Source organism: Lepeophtheirus salmonis, chromosome 6 (genome assembly GCF_016086655.4).
Source record: "Lepeophtheirus salmonis chromosome 6, UVic_Lsal_1.4, whole genome shotgun sequence".
NCBI classification, from domain to species: Eukaryota; Metazoa; Arthropoda; class Copepoda; order Siphonostomatoida; family Caligidae; genus Lepeophtheirus; species Lepeophtheirus salmonis.
The window spans coordinates 55,993,113-56,008,457 of NC_052136.2; the positions used below are offsets into that span (position 1 = coordinate 55,993,113).

Genomic DNA, 15,345 nt, shown 5'->3' on the forward strand with positions numbered 1-15,345 from the left:
CACATTAAAAATATATTTTTTCAATGTGGCCCTTAATGACTTTAAAATCACTTATTTGAGACTAAAGATATGTTTTGTTTTTTTAACTTTTTAAGTATTTACACTTAAAATACAACTCTGAAAAGGTGAAACATTGAGACAGTATTCATTACCGAACAAAATCCTATAAAAATTCTTCAAAAACTCTTTGCCAATGCTTTTTCTCTTCATTAAGTTATTCTCAATGAAATATAAACCCTTATCCAAAATTAACATTAACACCTATCGTGATCATATGAAACACGGCATTTATGTATGTACTTAAATCAATGACAGATAAAATTCATTATCTTAATTTGAAAATAAATATGAAGTACTATCATAGCTAATTTTAGCTATTTTGGTGATGTCATGAAGAGCACTAGTGAAAGACGTATGTGCAATGCGGTGTGACTTATAAGTGGATTCCTTACCGCCTTCTGACATGTTTGCATCCATTCTGAATTCATCACTGAGCCCTGAGTGTTTCAAGCTATGGCGTTTTCTCATAGGAGCGGGTCACGAAGTTCGCATGGCTGGAGGAGCTGTTCGAGACTTTCTAGCTGGTTTGAAACCCTCTGACATAGACTTTGCAAGCACTGCAACTCCTGAAGAAACGATAAAGGTCCTTGAAGAGCACAAAGTGCAAATTATCAATCCGTTTGGGGGAATGAGACATGGCACAGTCACAGCAAGGATAGATTACAAGCAAAAGTTTGAGATTACAACTCTTCGAACAGATACGGACACAGACGGTCGTAGAGCCACGGTTGAGTTTACGAAAGATTGGAAATTAGATGCTTATCGGAGGGACTTGACCATTAATTCCATGTATATTGATATTGATGGAAATCTTTATGACTATTTCAATGGGCAGGAGGATCTTATCCATAAACGAGTTCAATTTGTTGGAGATGCAGGGAAACGTATTCGGGAAGACTATTTACGCATACTTCGTTATTTTCGCATCTACGGCAAAGTAGCATCTAACCCTGAAAGACACGACCAAAAGACAATTAATGAAATAATAAAAAATGCGTCAGGACTTCAACAAATATCAGGAGAAAGGATTTGGATGGAGTGGAAAAAGATTTTATCTGGTTCATTTGGATCTGATTTGACACTTAAAATGATTGAGTGTCAGTTAGGGTCCTATATTGGTCTTCCTCAAAATCCCAATATAAAAGGCTTCCGCTCCGCTTGGAATAACACTGTTAAAGATAATATATCCACTCTTGAACACCCAATATCTCTACTAGCTACACTTTTATATAGTGAGGATGATGTTTTGCATCTTCACTCTCGATTAAAGATGTCAAGAATTGAGAGGGATTTGTGTTTATTCTTCACAAATCATATTTCGAAAATTGATCCTATTTCTCTTTCATCTATTCAATGGCTATATCTTTCTAATCCTATGAAAATCAAGACAGAACAAGTTAAAAGTTATATTAATGCGTATCTTTTAGCACAAGGATTGAAAGATCTCAATGATGAATTTGATAAATGGAAGCCTCCTACTTTTCCAATAAATCGTTATGACTTAATTAGTGCCAAGTGTCCCAAAGGTCAACTCATTAGTATCATAACAGACAAACTAAAAGTTATATGGAGAGACTCTAATTATACCATGGGAAGAAAAGAACTTTTAAATGAAATCCCAAACATACTTGACGTACTCCCTTCTCAATCTCTGCCCAGCAAAACAAAAAACAAAAAGGTTTAGTAAGTCAGTCCTTGTTATTCACCATTTTTTATTAATATAGTTATGTAATTAACTCCAAACTTAATACAACTATCTTAAACTTTATAAATAAATAATGAAATTTGAAGAAAAAAAGTACTAGGATAAGTTATACATCGTCGGATACATACATCGAAGAGGTGGTTACCATCATGTACTATTCTTTATTCTTCCAAGAGTATCTGTGATGAATTTCATCATTTTATAAATAATAGAGTCTTTAGTAGTTAATATCGATTTTTACCTACTAAATCTTTTTTTTTTTCGAAAAATTAAAATGTCTTACTATAGACCAGCGGTTCCCAACCTTTCTGTTGCTGTGACCCCTTGAAAAAATTTGTCAAGTTGTAATGACCCCAATGATGAAAGGTAATTGTGTTGATTCTCCGTCAGTGCATTTTTGGCGATAATGACTCCCATATTTTGCTGTTGGTACTTCTTCCAAGATCAAGCATGTTTTTTTTACACCATAAGCTTTGCAAGGTAAGGAGGTTTAGTGTCAAAATGGCATTTCATTTAGTTGGGTTTAATCGATTTGGATGACATAATTTCGTTGCAAATGACAAATTGTGGCTTTTGCATTCCTGCTGGATTATGAAAGTAAATCCATACTTAAACAATGCCTCTCTGTATTTTTTTTTTTTTTTTTTTTTCATAATACCTTTCTCTCGATAAATCATGGGCAATCGGAAATTTTACAAAATAAATTTAGGTCTAGTTGAGTATTATGATTAGATCTAAATTGATTTTAACACGAGAATTCAAAACGAGAACATTTGGTATCAAGCAAAAAAAATTAAAAGACCTTAGGCCACCCGAGTTTGGGTCGCAGCCCAAAGGTTGGGAACCACTTCTCTAGACTTTATGTTGCATTATTCACAAATCTTGACTAAACTACATAAAAGACATTTGGAATAATCTTCTATTGCATTACTATAATATTGACTTTTTTTTTTTTTTGTTCAGTTGTAGGGTGGGGTCTAATGTGTGTATTTTTGAGTTTGGAGGCTTGTCTCAAGAAATGTGGTGAATGTTTCATGTTTCCACGTTAGTATTTCATGTCTTAGCTATCAATTTCACCAAGGCAGCGTTAATATATATTTAAAAAATAATCTAGAAAATTTCAATTAAAGAAAAAAAGTCAAGTACACTTTTTGCTCTCAATTGTGGGGTCAAATGGGTGTACTTGACTTTTTCGTGCTTAATAAAAAAAAATAGTCATAATAATACACTTTTAAAAAATTTATAATTTATTTTCATCTAAAGACTCTAACCCCTACATTTTGATACGAAAGTTAATTATGTTTAAGCTTATTTTTTTCTTTCTATGGGAGTTAAAAAAAGAAAGCTTTTACAATATGAAGATTTTACATTAAAAAAAATGCTATATCTTTATTCGAAGAAACAAGTAAAATAAGGATGTGTTTGTAATAAGCTGAAAAAGGAAATTGGAAACAATTTTTGAAGCTGATCACATATATTGTTGACATAGACACTTATAAATTCATTTGACTTAAGTTTTAACCCTAATAGGCACTACGTTAGAAAAAGTGGTTATTATTATTTATTTATTTTGGAGGGGAGGGGGGGCTAGCATAATTTAGATTGGAAAAAATCTTTATAGTTCCTGATACTTTATGATTTAATATATTGAATTAGTTTATGTAAAAAATTCTACCTAATTTTGTATTTTTTTTATTTTCAGGAACTTGAAGTTGAGTGATTTTTTTCGTTAATATGTTTAATAGGAGATATTGCTCCAAAAAAACATATAATCAATAATATAAATTGATTAAGCGTATACAGCTTCTTAGTTGTTCATATGGGCTACATATAAGCATTTAAAAAAATTGAAAGTACAAAGTTACGGACCGACAACTAAAATACAGCAATTTGTCAACCCCCCCATTTTATTTTTATTTATACAAAACCATAAATAAAAAGATCAAATTTATATGGCATATCTATGATTCAGTGCCATATTTCGAAATGAAAGAACTATATAGATAAAAATCAAAGCAAATAAAAAATTGATACAAACGTTTCAACATTTGAAAAATTTATTAATTATTATTTTATCTTGATAACATTTTTACTAATATAACCACCAAAAAATAAAATAGAATGAACCATCTTACCAATATCTTTTTTTATTTTTTCTTCAAGTGGTTTATATCACAGCTGAAGATATAAAATAATTCTGAAAAACTTTCTTTTGGTATATTTTTTTATGAATAATGTTCAAGCATCTAAGCAAAAAAGGGCTGGTAAGCATAAATATACTCGTATATATATTTAAAAGCAACATATAGTTTTCAAGAAGAATTTGCACGAAATATGATTAGCAAAAAACATAGAAAGAAATATGGCGTATATTTAATCAAAAATGTTTAGTAATACGTCACTGTATATGACTTTTCTTTTAATCTGATACCCAGAGAAATCTTTTATTAAAATTACCTGTAGAACGGTTGTGTAGTATCTTCAGGGAGACAATGGGTATTCCCGCCCATTTTCAAAGAAGAAAAAAACAATGGATGTACAGTCTTGAATGATTTTAGTTAAAACCAGTTCCCCGTTCGGGAGTTCATATCAAAGGAAATTGGGGAGATTTTGATTTGACTTCATACAAATCTGATTTTGGTACACATTATTTAATTTATTTTTATCAATTTTCGAATATTAATATTTGAACAATGATTGTTTCCCTAACAATTAGATGGAAAGAGCGTTCAAACTGGTAATCGGGTCCCCTTAGGATCCATTTCTGGAGGTGGTTCGTCATTTAACTGGAAGTAAAATTATAGATAGAAAGGTCACATGGATCAGTGATTCCAAACCTTATTATTACTCCGAAGTTTTCTTTGCAGAGTAGGTAGTTTTAGCCAAATATTTGTGTCTGATATTTCTTTTTAATAAAAAAATACCTTTATGACTTTTTTTAGAAAATAAATTTATTGATGACCTTGATAATATCGCATATTTCTTGTACACCACTGAGCCCAGTTTATGAATCACTGAAATATATAGTGATGATCCATTCATTAATGAATTCCTTTTTTACGTATAGCAACTAACTCTGGAGGAGATCCATCACACAACGGTCAACTATTTTTTGGGACTAAGTATCTGGTATATGCATAGAACGTTGGATAACAACAAACAAAAAATATATTTTTAGTTCGATATCTAACAATGGTCATACTTGACAACTAATCGCTGATCATGAATCTGTAATTAGTTTCTTCGTTTGAAGCCTTTGAATGGAGTAAAGGGTACAAAACCCGGTACAAAATTTATTAGGCTCTAGAATCTGACTGGTCATTTTGGAGTTGTAATAATCTAAGAATATGTGCCAAATCATTTTGTTTCAGTCCTTGTTAGTGAATGCTTTACTTGAGGAAAAAGGCTGACATGTGAGAGACATTAAATCCCGAATTAGTAATGTTAGCAAGATCACCGTTTAAAGAGAAAAAAAAAACCGATTTTTATGGAAATCAAACATGACAAGTCTTAATATGAATAAATTTTATCTTGGATTTGTGTGTTGCATTATTTTTAACAAGTACATAAGTCATAACAGATCTATTCATTCATTTATCCATAGAATTCTAGAGACCTGGAATAATCACGCCGAATTTGTATTCCTAGAAAAGGAGTGATTGGTTTGAATAAAGGATAAAAAGAGTCAACCTCATTTTTTACTCTATTCATTCAAGAGGGGAAATAATGAAAAATAAACTCAGCTGCATTGGTGAATATTCCATGTGTCTAGAACTCAATAACATATTATAGTAGACTAGGATCTACCCGTCATATAGATATTATTTCGAATTATTTCATTATGAACATACTAAAACAAGCTCGTTAATCCTCTTCCTAATTCTATTTTTTAATTCATATTTCATGTATATTTGTCCTAGGACAAATAAAGGAGGATAAATAATTCTACTAGTAGAGATTACAATTCTATTCTCTCCTAGGACAATATACAATTTTACTAAGTGAGATAGTAGTATTGAATATTTGAAGAGATTGCGTGTTTTCAGAATATGACGCCAAGTGATGCCCTCTATGGTATTGTATATTGCAATGTTGTACAAAAATTATTCTTTCATTGCCGATGTTTTTTCTTTTTTTTGTGAAAATTATGCTGGGTGTTGGGATTCCTTTAGTGAATCAGTTCACTAAAAAGATTTGTTCACTTCTAAGATACCATTTGTTAGAATGATTCAATCTGATTTAAAAAACCTGTATAAAATCAATGTAATAAAAATTCTATAGATGAATTTGTAACGAAAAAATAGTTAAGTATTAAATATAAATTTAAATATTATTGATTACTACATTAGGTATGTTGGATGAAACTGCATTGAATCCAAATTAGTATTTAGAAATACAAGCTGGCTGACTTTAGTTGGACTTAGTTCAATATTCCTTATATGATATAACATATTTAACTTGCCTTCTAGTTAACCCAATATTAATTTAAGGGTTCATTTTAGTTAATAAATTATCTTTAGTTAAGAAAACGTCCATAACCGGTGGGCCAGGATGCATTTTTGTATATTATATGGGATTTATGATGCTCAAGGAAGCGGCTGTGGAAGAATTTTTTCATTTAATAGTTTGAGTAGACTCAAGTGAACTGCTATCTGAATTTACGAAATACGAATAATCTGTAAAGGATTCAGTTATTTTATTAAATAAGTTATTTTGGTGAATCAGTTCTTTTGTTCAAACAGTTCAGTTGAATGATATATTCTAGAAATCTATTATTATTGTAATAATAATAAAAAAGTCCCAGCATTATCCTATGAATGATGATAATTGTTGTAACTTGTAGGATTCAATCCAAAGTTGAGCTTGAAGCAAGGGAGAATAAAGGGTCCTGGAGAAGGGATTGAGGGACCCGAGCAATTAACTTAAATGTTTACGTAGATTTGAATTGTGGAAAGAGAAAAGAGGATTATTAAATTGATGATTGTCGATGATGAGAAGGAGTAGGAGCGAGTAGTAATACAAATAGACAATGAAGAAGAGCAATAATGACGGGATTTACTTATATTTCGCAAGGTATTAATAGTATCAACGGATTCCATTTCTACTCACTATTAAAGATTTATCATGACGTCATTTCTAATCTATAAGCACCATAAATGATTTTGTATCCGTCTCCCATCCAACACTAATCATCACTCCTCTAAATTGCAGACTGGCCACTCCCAAGCCTCCACCACAGCCCTACACAAAACTACCAACTAGTGTAGAAACATAAATTGTATTATGTCATTAAAAATCCTTCTACAAAGTGGGAATAAAATGTCCGGGAATGAATTTTACGGGAAATGATGCTTTCACTGGGAATGAAATTACAAAGAATGAAAAGAAATGGTATGAATTTACTGGGAATGAAATTACCGGTCACTGTACCATAAACTGTATGACTTGTCGCCATATTTTCGAAAACACGCAACCTCTTCAAATATTCAATCCTACTATCTCCCTCAGTAAAATTGTACTTTGTCCTAGGAGAGAATAGGATTGTAATCTCTAATAGTAGAATTATTTATCTTCCTAGGAAAGGACGGGCATACATCTACTTTAATATTATATTATAGTAGATTATTTATTTATATTATATTAGATATATGTACAACAAACACAGCTCACAAGTATTCACTTCCTGGTAAACATACAAAAAAAAAAAATTGTCCGAGTACATGTTTGAACAAATAAAAGTTTGTGGGTGCAAGAATGATTTTACCATACCGTGAGGTAGCACAAGCGGTTTTAGCATAATTAAAAGACTACCACTCCGAAAATTTGTCTAGACCCGGGCTTCCGCACGATTAGCTATAAGTTGGTTTTTTTGGTGGGGAGGGAGGGGGCTTGGTTTTTGGAATTCTCTTGATAAATAAATATAAAAATGAAATTTTTTGAAAAAAAATTCAAAATCCATAGATATTCAAAGAAAATTAAATTTTTTCGAAAAATCAAAAATGAAATTAGAAATATTAAATTTTTTCAAAAAAAAAATTCAAAAATTTAAAGCTTTTTATAAAAAATTTAATTAAATAGGGGAAAACTTCAAAATCCTATTGACAAAAAATTAGATTTTTGGAAAAAAGTTTCAAATATTAAATTTTTTGCTATGTTGCATAATTTGCCCGAATGACGAAAAAAAATGTAAAGTAAAAAAAAAACCCTTTAGTTAGGGGGAAGGGCTACAGCCCTTCCAACCCACCCCCTGCGGACGTCCCTGAGACGTAGTTTTTACATATTTATTAAAATATAATAAATTTCGGAAGCCTAGTGTTTGATGATTGCATAATATTTTATGGCAAATTCAAAATGATGCCACAAATTAGACTGCTGAGCAAAATCTCAACTTTTTTATCCTTGCATTGAGATGGAATGTTCCTAGGGGAGTTCTAATTTAATTTATGAATTTTTTTTCTGGAATTTTGGAATTTTTCAAAAAACTTTATATTTTAAATTTAATTTTAGAAATTTTTGCGAAAAAATTTTCATTTTTGTGAACAAGTCTTGATTTTTGAAATTTTTTCCCAACATATTACAAATTTTGGGAAAAAGCTATAGATTTTTGGGATTTTCTCCTAAAATTTCATATTTGAAATTTTATTTAAGGAATTTTTTTCTAGATTTTTGAAAATTAAAACAAATAAATTATATCTGAAATTTAATTTTTGAAATTTTTGTTCCAAAAATTTAATTTTTCAATTGTTTTTTTAAAGCAAATTTTAATTTTATCAATTTCTTTTTTTAATCGGGCCAACCCCCAAAAAAAAAATATATTTATATATAATCCTGCGGACGCCCCTGGTCCCTAATGATTTGTACATCGATAAAGATTAAAAAGATTTTTATTACCCAACATTTCTTGTTATGTTGCCTGCAAGTGTTGTTTTTTTTCATCTGTTTTTACAGCCTCCACATGGGTTAGTATTATTTTTATGACCTACAACAATTCTAAACAATGCTATTTTTAAGTTGCCCTTTGCTATAAGATAGAGGATGAGTAGTTGGAGAAGAATGATTTCCAGATTTAAAACCTCCTAAAACAGTTTTAGGGTATGCAAGTTTGACAATTTACCAATCTTGTGATTCAAGTAAAGATTCGAAAAGATAGACAGGACTGCTAGAGTCACATAGGTTCTCAACTTCACCATTACTTTCCTCATCATTAAAATTCTGAATAGCCAAATTCTTATAATAGTTTATCGAGTACAACACATATTAAAATTTTAACAAATATACTATTTTCACGATGTAACTACTATTTAAACAAAAAAGATTATGAATGTTACAAAGTTAATACCCTAATCCTGAAATGCTGTAAGAGGAATGGGGATTATGTTTAAACTTAAATTTCAAGGGATATGCCCGAAATTTGTTGCTAGTGGAATGAAAATCAGATCTGAACATTCGAATTTATGTTTTATGAACCCCCTCATTTTTTGACATTCTCTCAGGTGTGCTTTTAACGCTCACCGCAATTGAGACAATATTAACACCCTTTAATATTATTAATATTTTGGACACGGCATTATCACGATATATCTTCCTTTCAGCTGTTTTCATCAGTTGATTCGTGTAAGATTTAAAGCAGCTGACTCTAAGTATTATAACTTAAAAACAATGTTATAAGAACATTTATAATATTTGTCAAAATTGATATTATGTAAGTACAACTTATCATTCTAATATCCATGTATAAATCTAGGATCTTCGTCTCGATCTCGTGTCATTTCATGCTCAGTCATTGATTCTTTAATTGATAAAAGTATCAATTTAAAGTATATAACAAATTATGTCTAAATAATATTTTAGAGTTGTCATGATGAAAAGTATTGGAGGTAGCCACCATATTATTATTATTTTTCTAAACTTCCTTTCCCCTTTGGACGGTCAAATGCTAGCATAAAAATTTTCTCTCTATTTTATTGCCAGCTATCGATTTTTCTATTTTTCTCTCCCTTATCAGTGTTCTGAACGATGATCGGTTTAATTTGAATTTATTCTTCAGTTGTGAATTATTTAAAAAAAATTAATAACTGGAATAATTAAATAGTTGGGAAGAGTTGGCTAACTACAGGGTCTTTCAGGTAAATCCGGACTACCTTTAAATATATCTTGATCAATAAGAGGAGTAAGTAAAGGTTTAAAATTTTATTTACAAGCTTTAATATCACAAAAGAAAAAACCATTGAATGTTTTTGCCATTTTCGCCAATTATTCGATTGATACAAGGCCTAAAAAATTTGCAGGCCTTGTTCTCGTTCGCGGGAGAGACTTTGTTTTTGTGGTTGATGATAGATGCCTTCAAGGAGTCGATGCTGTTGTGTGAATTACCAGAGATCTTTCTTTTAACTCCACCTAGAAGAAGTAATCCATGGGATTCATATAGGGAGTGAGGGTGTCAAAATGACATCTTCTCTTCTTTAAACAAGTTTTGGGTCATGTAGGCCGTGTAAAAGGAGGCCATTACTTGCTGCAACAGGAAATCGACACAATTAACCTCAGCTTTCATCCAAGGTATCACTTGGTAAGACAGGAGTTCACTAAAGCATTAGCTCCGAGCGTCGCTCAATAAGCTTGAGCGTGAGCTCGCTTATTTTTTTTGAATAACGAGCGAGAGCGCACTCGCCTTTTTAGAAGAGCGAAAAAATCGCTTGAATTTTCTCAGATTTATTTGCAAATTTCTATTATTTCTTCAGTTTTCTACATCTTATGAGATAACAGAGACCTCCTTCGTGTGTATGGAACTTACGTTGGAAGATAAATCTTTCTTTTTTGTAAAACGAAATTTCCCAACTGAAATATGTTTTTTTATGTTGTAAATTGACAAAAGATCTCAAAATCTCACGCAAGTCTTAGTTAAAAACTTGAGCACCCTGTGTTTAATCTCAAACTAATTATCAGGCTTAATTGGAGAAAACTGCACGATACCTCGTAATTACATGTCCCCAAAGACCGTGGTTCCCAAGATTTTGTGTCCAATAAAATGTACAATATAATACGAGTCCAAGTCAAGGCGTGAGTTTTTGGGTAAGTGAGTTAATGAGTTTCAAGTCTGGAATCTTATTAGAATCTGAACCTTGTCGATTTGATGTCGAATTCTAGTCGAGTTATGAGTCTTTCATATTTATTCTTAGTCAAATCTGAAGACCAAATAAATTGAATTATATTTTCTTCACTTCACTTCTAAATCTATGTATTGAATGTAACTAAGGAAAACAGCAAACACTTTCAATAGGTTGCGTGGCCCATTCAAGTTCTGAAGTAAAAGCTCCGCTCATTTTTCATTGAGCAAGAGCGGGAGCAATCTCATTAGTTTTAAAAGGAGCGGGAGCGCGCTCACAAAATTAGTAACTGAGCGGGAGAGCGCTCACAAAATTACTAAATTAGTGGGTGCGCGTTCAGGACTTTTTGAGTGGACTAACGCTCTGGAGTTCACAGTACCTGTCGACATCCACTCTCTCCTTCGGCTCAAAGAAGATGGGGAGGGGGCATGAGATAGCCGTTGCTCCTAATGACCCAAGCGTTATGAGACTGCCTTGAAACTTGGTTTTAACGACGTGGAAGACATTAAGTCTCTCTTTGGCCTACCATCTGTCGTTCTGGGTGTTGTAAGATCTGTCGATAGTCCATTGTTTCTCATCCGAATAAAAGATGATTCTGTTACAATTTTCTTCTGTGGCAGGATGTACTTAAAAATGGTTAGGATTTACCTGAAAACCCCTGCAATAGTGGCTGATTTCGCCTCTTTCTACTGTTTACTATTGGAGCAAGATTTTCTAAATACAATAAAGGTAACAACTTGTAGAAAGTTCGCAAAGGATAAAACAATAATTCATAAGCAACAAAAAAGTGTATTCCCTATCATGTTGTGAGCTGTTGATTTTTCTGAGTCTTTTTTCCTTAGCAGTGCTCCAAACGTTAATTGGTTGAATTCAAATTAGCACTTTTTAAACTTTAAACATTCCTCAGTAAATATTAAATATTAATTACATGGGTGCATTAATTAGCCTCCTTTTCCACTGGTTTCTGATCTTTTCCCTTTTTCTTTTTGGAAGAATGGTTGCGAAATACGATATGGGTTACGACGTATTAATAAATACAAAGTTTGGTGTGTAGATAACTCATTTTTGAGATTGCGCTTTATTTTAGAACTACCTTATCTAAGGAATAACAATGTAGCAACGAGCGTGTGTAGCTAAGCTCAGTTTGTCATAATAAAAAAGAAAACAGGAGTACATATCTATATTGTTAAAGCAATGTTCATTGACACCTAATAACCCTAAGAACTCCCATAGGGGCGTCCACAGGTGGTTGGCTGGGGGGCTGTATTAATGAATTTTTTGCTTTTTAATAAAAAATTTAATATTAGAAATTTTAATTAAAATTTTCTTCTTTTTTTCCAAAAAATTAAAATTTTCATTTTCTGTTATAACTATGGATTTTAAAGTTTGTCTCAAAAATAAATATTTGAATTTTTTTTAAAGTTTTAGATTTGAAACAAAATTTTTGAAAAGAAATTTAATTTTTAGTTAATAGCTATTAATTTTTGAATAGCTGTGGATTTCTGATTTTTTTTCCAAAATTTTAATATTTGAAATTTAATTTTTGATTTTTTTTTTCAAAAAGTTCAATTTTTGAGAATAGTTTGGGATTTTCAAAATTTTGTGTGAATATCTGATATTTTTTTCCAAAAAAATTAATTTTTCGTGAATGTGAATTTTTGAGAATGGCTTTAGATTTCTGATTTTTTTTTTCCCAACAACCAAGCACTCCACAAAAAAAATAAAACTAATCCTTCGGACACCACTGTCCCGGTTGCTCTCGCTAGTATTAAATATTTTTTAAATGTCATTTCATTAACTCTAACAAATGAATTAATGATACAATCAAATTTGAAAGGCCGTCATTACCATAGAGATAAAATATATAAAGTTCTTACGCTGAGTAAAAGCAAGGTAATTTTTTTGAAGCAGAAAGTTAGTTGATCAAAAAAATGAAAAATAGTTATTTTTACATCAATCACTCCAAATCTTTTATAAAATCATCTATTATTTCAATAAAAACTGAAGATTTCCATGAAAAAAAGTATAATCAAATGTAAAATACAACGAGGATATAACATTTGAAGATATTTGAAGCACCCTTCTATGTTGTTAACATAACTAATTATTACTTCTACAATTTAAAAGTTTTGATCAACTATGACGACGTCAACTTATTTTTCACATCATCACTTTATATTTTTTTTATCTCTATTGCCATAGAGATCAAAGATAGCACTACTCTATCTCGGGGAGAGGGGCAATATGTAGAACAACTAGGTCAATAATTGGTATTTGGTGAAATTTAGTGTTTTTGGGGGTTTTATTAAATCTCGAAATGGAGCGTACTTACTCCAAGAGAGCATAAAATGCGCACATAAAAAGATCGAAACTCAAGCTAATACATTGTTAGTAATAATGCTATTGACATCACAAATAAGAAACAGATAATATGTATGAACACTCCTAGGAATGTGGAATGATGTGGTTGGTAATACTCAATTCTGATCCACTGAATATTCTTTTTTCATGTTATTATTCCTGGGAATAACCTGAGTAAAGTCAAAGGAGGATCTTCTTCGATCGTAAAATGTACTAGGAGTTTCTTCAAACATGGATAGAGATCTGTTCAAACTGATTCCGTCTAGATAAGATAATAACGTTATTGATAGGTTCAAAATATTTTATAAATTAATTAAATAGGAACTTACCATTACATACATCCAAAAAGTGATTATCATTGAAGGGTTGATGATGAAAGTTGTCGCTTGTTATATGAATGGTTGGTGGGGGTAGATAGCTGTCTTCGCTTCTCGGAGCTAAAGGAAGTATGGGGATGTTAGATTTCGACTGATGTTTGCTGCTACTCGTCGCTGTCCATACGTTTTGATTTTTGTGTGGATTTGAGTTTTTTGCCCGAGGACTTCAAAAGAATAATTTTTGGGGATGTTATTTGAGAAGCGTTGATAAAGATTATTTAATTATATATTTATAACAATAAAACCCGTACATATTTTTACATTTATTGTAACAATATCTTAATATGGTACATTTAAATTTAAACGCCCATATACATAGGAGAGCGGTGAAATTATTACTTGGCTCTTAAGACATATACGAGTATTTGTACATATTTAATACTCTACACCAAATTTCAAATTTGAAGTTTATAGGTTGAGATTTAGTTTATTGTATTTTTAATTTAATTTAATTTTTTAGGGGGGAACCAGGGCTGCTGGTTTGAGCGTGAACAGGGCTTGCTGGCAAAGATAAATGTGTTATATGAGGGGCACCATTTTTATTTTTTTAAATTTGTATATTCTTCTGCTTCAGAAATAATTACTTATAACTACAAAAAAAAAAGGACAAAAATGACATTTTCTTTGGAAGTCTAATAGATTCCGCATTTAGGATTAGAATGATAAAAATCATAGTTTGCCGTAAAGTGAATCCATCTCTATATAAATTGTTGCTTTTTGTAGGGCACAAAAGCATAAATTTGGGTTATTGAAGTCATTTGTCAAGTTTCTCAAGGTAAAATCAACATTAAAAAAACACCCCTCAATATTTCATCTGCCCCAACCTAACAGACAAATAATTATCATATCTTGAGGAGTAAATAGTTAATGTGTAGAGAGACATGGCTGTCAAATAATATCCACAAAAGATTAGTTATTCTACTTTACATGATGGATTACCCTTGACGGCAGTCCAATGAGTTTGCTGGAATGGAAATGTTTTTCTCTTCCAAGTAGAGCAATCCACTTTCCCTCTTTTGAAAGTATACAATGCAAGTGCAAATTATAAATATCGATAAGAGAATGCCAGTCATAATGACAACAACACAAGCCACTTGAATTAGTACAATAACATCATCCAAGTTGTCTTGATCAAAAGAAGTAAGATCCATAAATCACCACCAGTACTATATATGCAAATATACAAGTTGTGACTGATTTACTCCAACAACTTTTCCTATGAGTCAAGGATACCCTTAGAAAATAATTAGACAGTGACTACCAGCATCTCTTTTGAAACTTTTATTCATAATTATGGAAGGCTTTTATTGATGTAGTATGTAGACAAATAATTAAACAAGACATGAATAGAAACATAAATATAATATTTAGTATAGTCCTATCTGTCCTTATACAAATCTTTCAATTGTTCATAGTAATCAATAATATATTTTGTATCATAGCGTTCTTTTCTATTAGATGAGGTAAAATAACGATGCGCTTGCAAGCACCTTTGACCCAGGTTTAATCTAGCATTCGTCTTTTTAAAAGTATATTGCAAACTAATCAATGATGCACTGGGAAAATGATTCTTCCGGATTTCTCTCCAATTTATATCAGAGATACACGAGTATTTCTTGGGGTTATTCATTATATATTCGATAACTCTAATCCTGTCATGTTCTGTCCAACATATTCCCTTTTCATGATTAACAAGTAGAGTTAAAAGTGATAGCAATTGGTTTCGTAGAGTATGAAT

General features: G+C 31.2%; 2 protein-coding genes and 1 long non-coding RNA gene across 6 annotated transcripts; 2 read left to right on the top strand and 1 right to left on the bottom strand.

Annotated features, from left to right (window-relative positions):
* The first annotated feature begins 375 nt into the window (after nt 1-375).
* On the top strand, nt 376-3,899 carry LOC121120526 (CCA tRNA nucleotidyltransferase 1, mitochondrial). 4 transcript variants are annotated; one of them, XM_040715407.2, is made up of 3 exons: nt 376-1,743; nt 2,729-2,809; nt 3,468-3,899. In XM_040715407.2, the coding sequence occupies exons 1-2, from the start codon at nt 464-466 to the stop codon at nt 2,790-2,792; spliced, it is 1,344 nt and encodes a 447-aa protein (XP_040571341.1). In that variant the 5' UTR covers nt 376-463; the 3' UTR covers nt 2,793-2,809; nt 3,468-3,899. The 4 variants fall into 4 exon arrangements, 3 of the variants coding, with proteins under 3 accessions (XP_040571341.1, XP_071745854.1, XP_071745853.1); XR_011781004.1 differs by having other exon boundaries at nt 377-1,738; XM_071889753.1 differs by lacking the exon at nt 2,729-2,809 and having other exon boundaries at nt 377-1,743.
* A 186-nt stretch (nt 3,900-4,085) lies between these two features.
* On the top strand, nt 4,086-5,301 carry LOC139905891 (uncharacterized). The gene is made up of 2 exons (XR_011781005.1): nt 4,086-4,633; nt 4,708-5,301. It is a non-coding gene; the product is annotated as an uncharacterized lncRNA (long non-coding RNA).
* Nucleotides 5,302-13,159: 7,858 nt separating this feature from the next.
* On the bottom strand, nt 13,160-14,873 carry LOC121119247 (uncharacterized). The gene is made up of 3 exons (XM_040713865.2): nt 14,547-14,873; nt 13,560-13,771; nt 13,160-13,492 (listed from the first exon to the last, which is right to left on the bottom strand). Exons 1-3 carry the CDS (start codon nt 14,756-14,758, stop codon nt 13,347-13,349), a joined length of 570 nt encoding a protein of 189 aa, XP_040569799.1. The 5' UTR covers nt 14,759-14,873; the 3' UTR covers nt 13,160-13,346.
* Between the last annotated feature and the right edge of the window lie 472 nt (nt 14,874-15,345).

Coding starts and splice junctions, on each gene's coding strand:
- LOC121120526 (XM_040715407.2), top strand. CDS start 464: ATGTTTGCATCCATTCTGAATTCATCACTGAGCCCTGAGTGTTTCAAG. Junction 1,744..2,728: donor ACAAAAAACAAAAAGGTTTA/GTAAGTCAGTCC, acceptor TTTTTTGTTCAG/TTGTAGGGTGGGGTCTAATG.
- LOC121119247 (XM_040713865.2), bottom strand. CDS start 14,758: ATGGATCTTACTTCTTTTGATCAAGACAACTTGGATGATGTTATTGTA. Junction 13,772..14,546: donor TCATTGGACTGCCGTCAAGG/GTAATCCATCAT, acceptor ATTCTTTTGAAG/TCCTCGGGCAAAAAACTCAA. Junction 13,493..13,559: donor CTTTTTGGATGTATGTAATG/GTAAGTTCCTAT, acceptor TATCTTATCTAG/ACGGAATCAGTTTGAACAGA.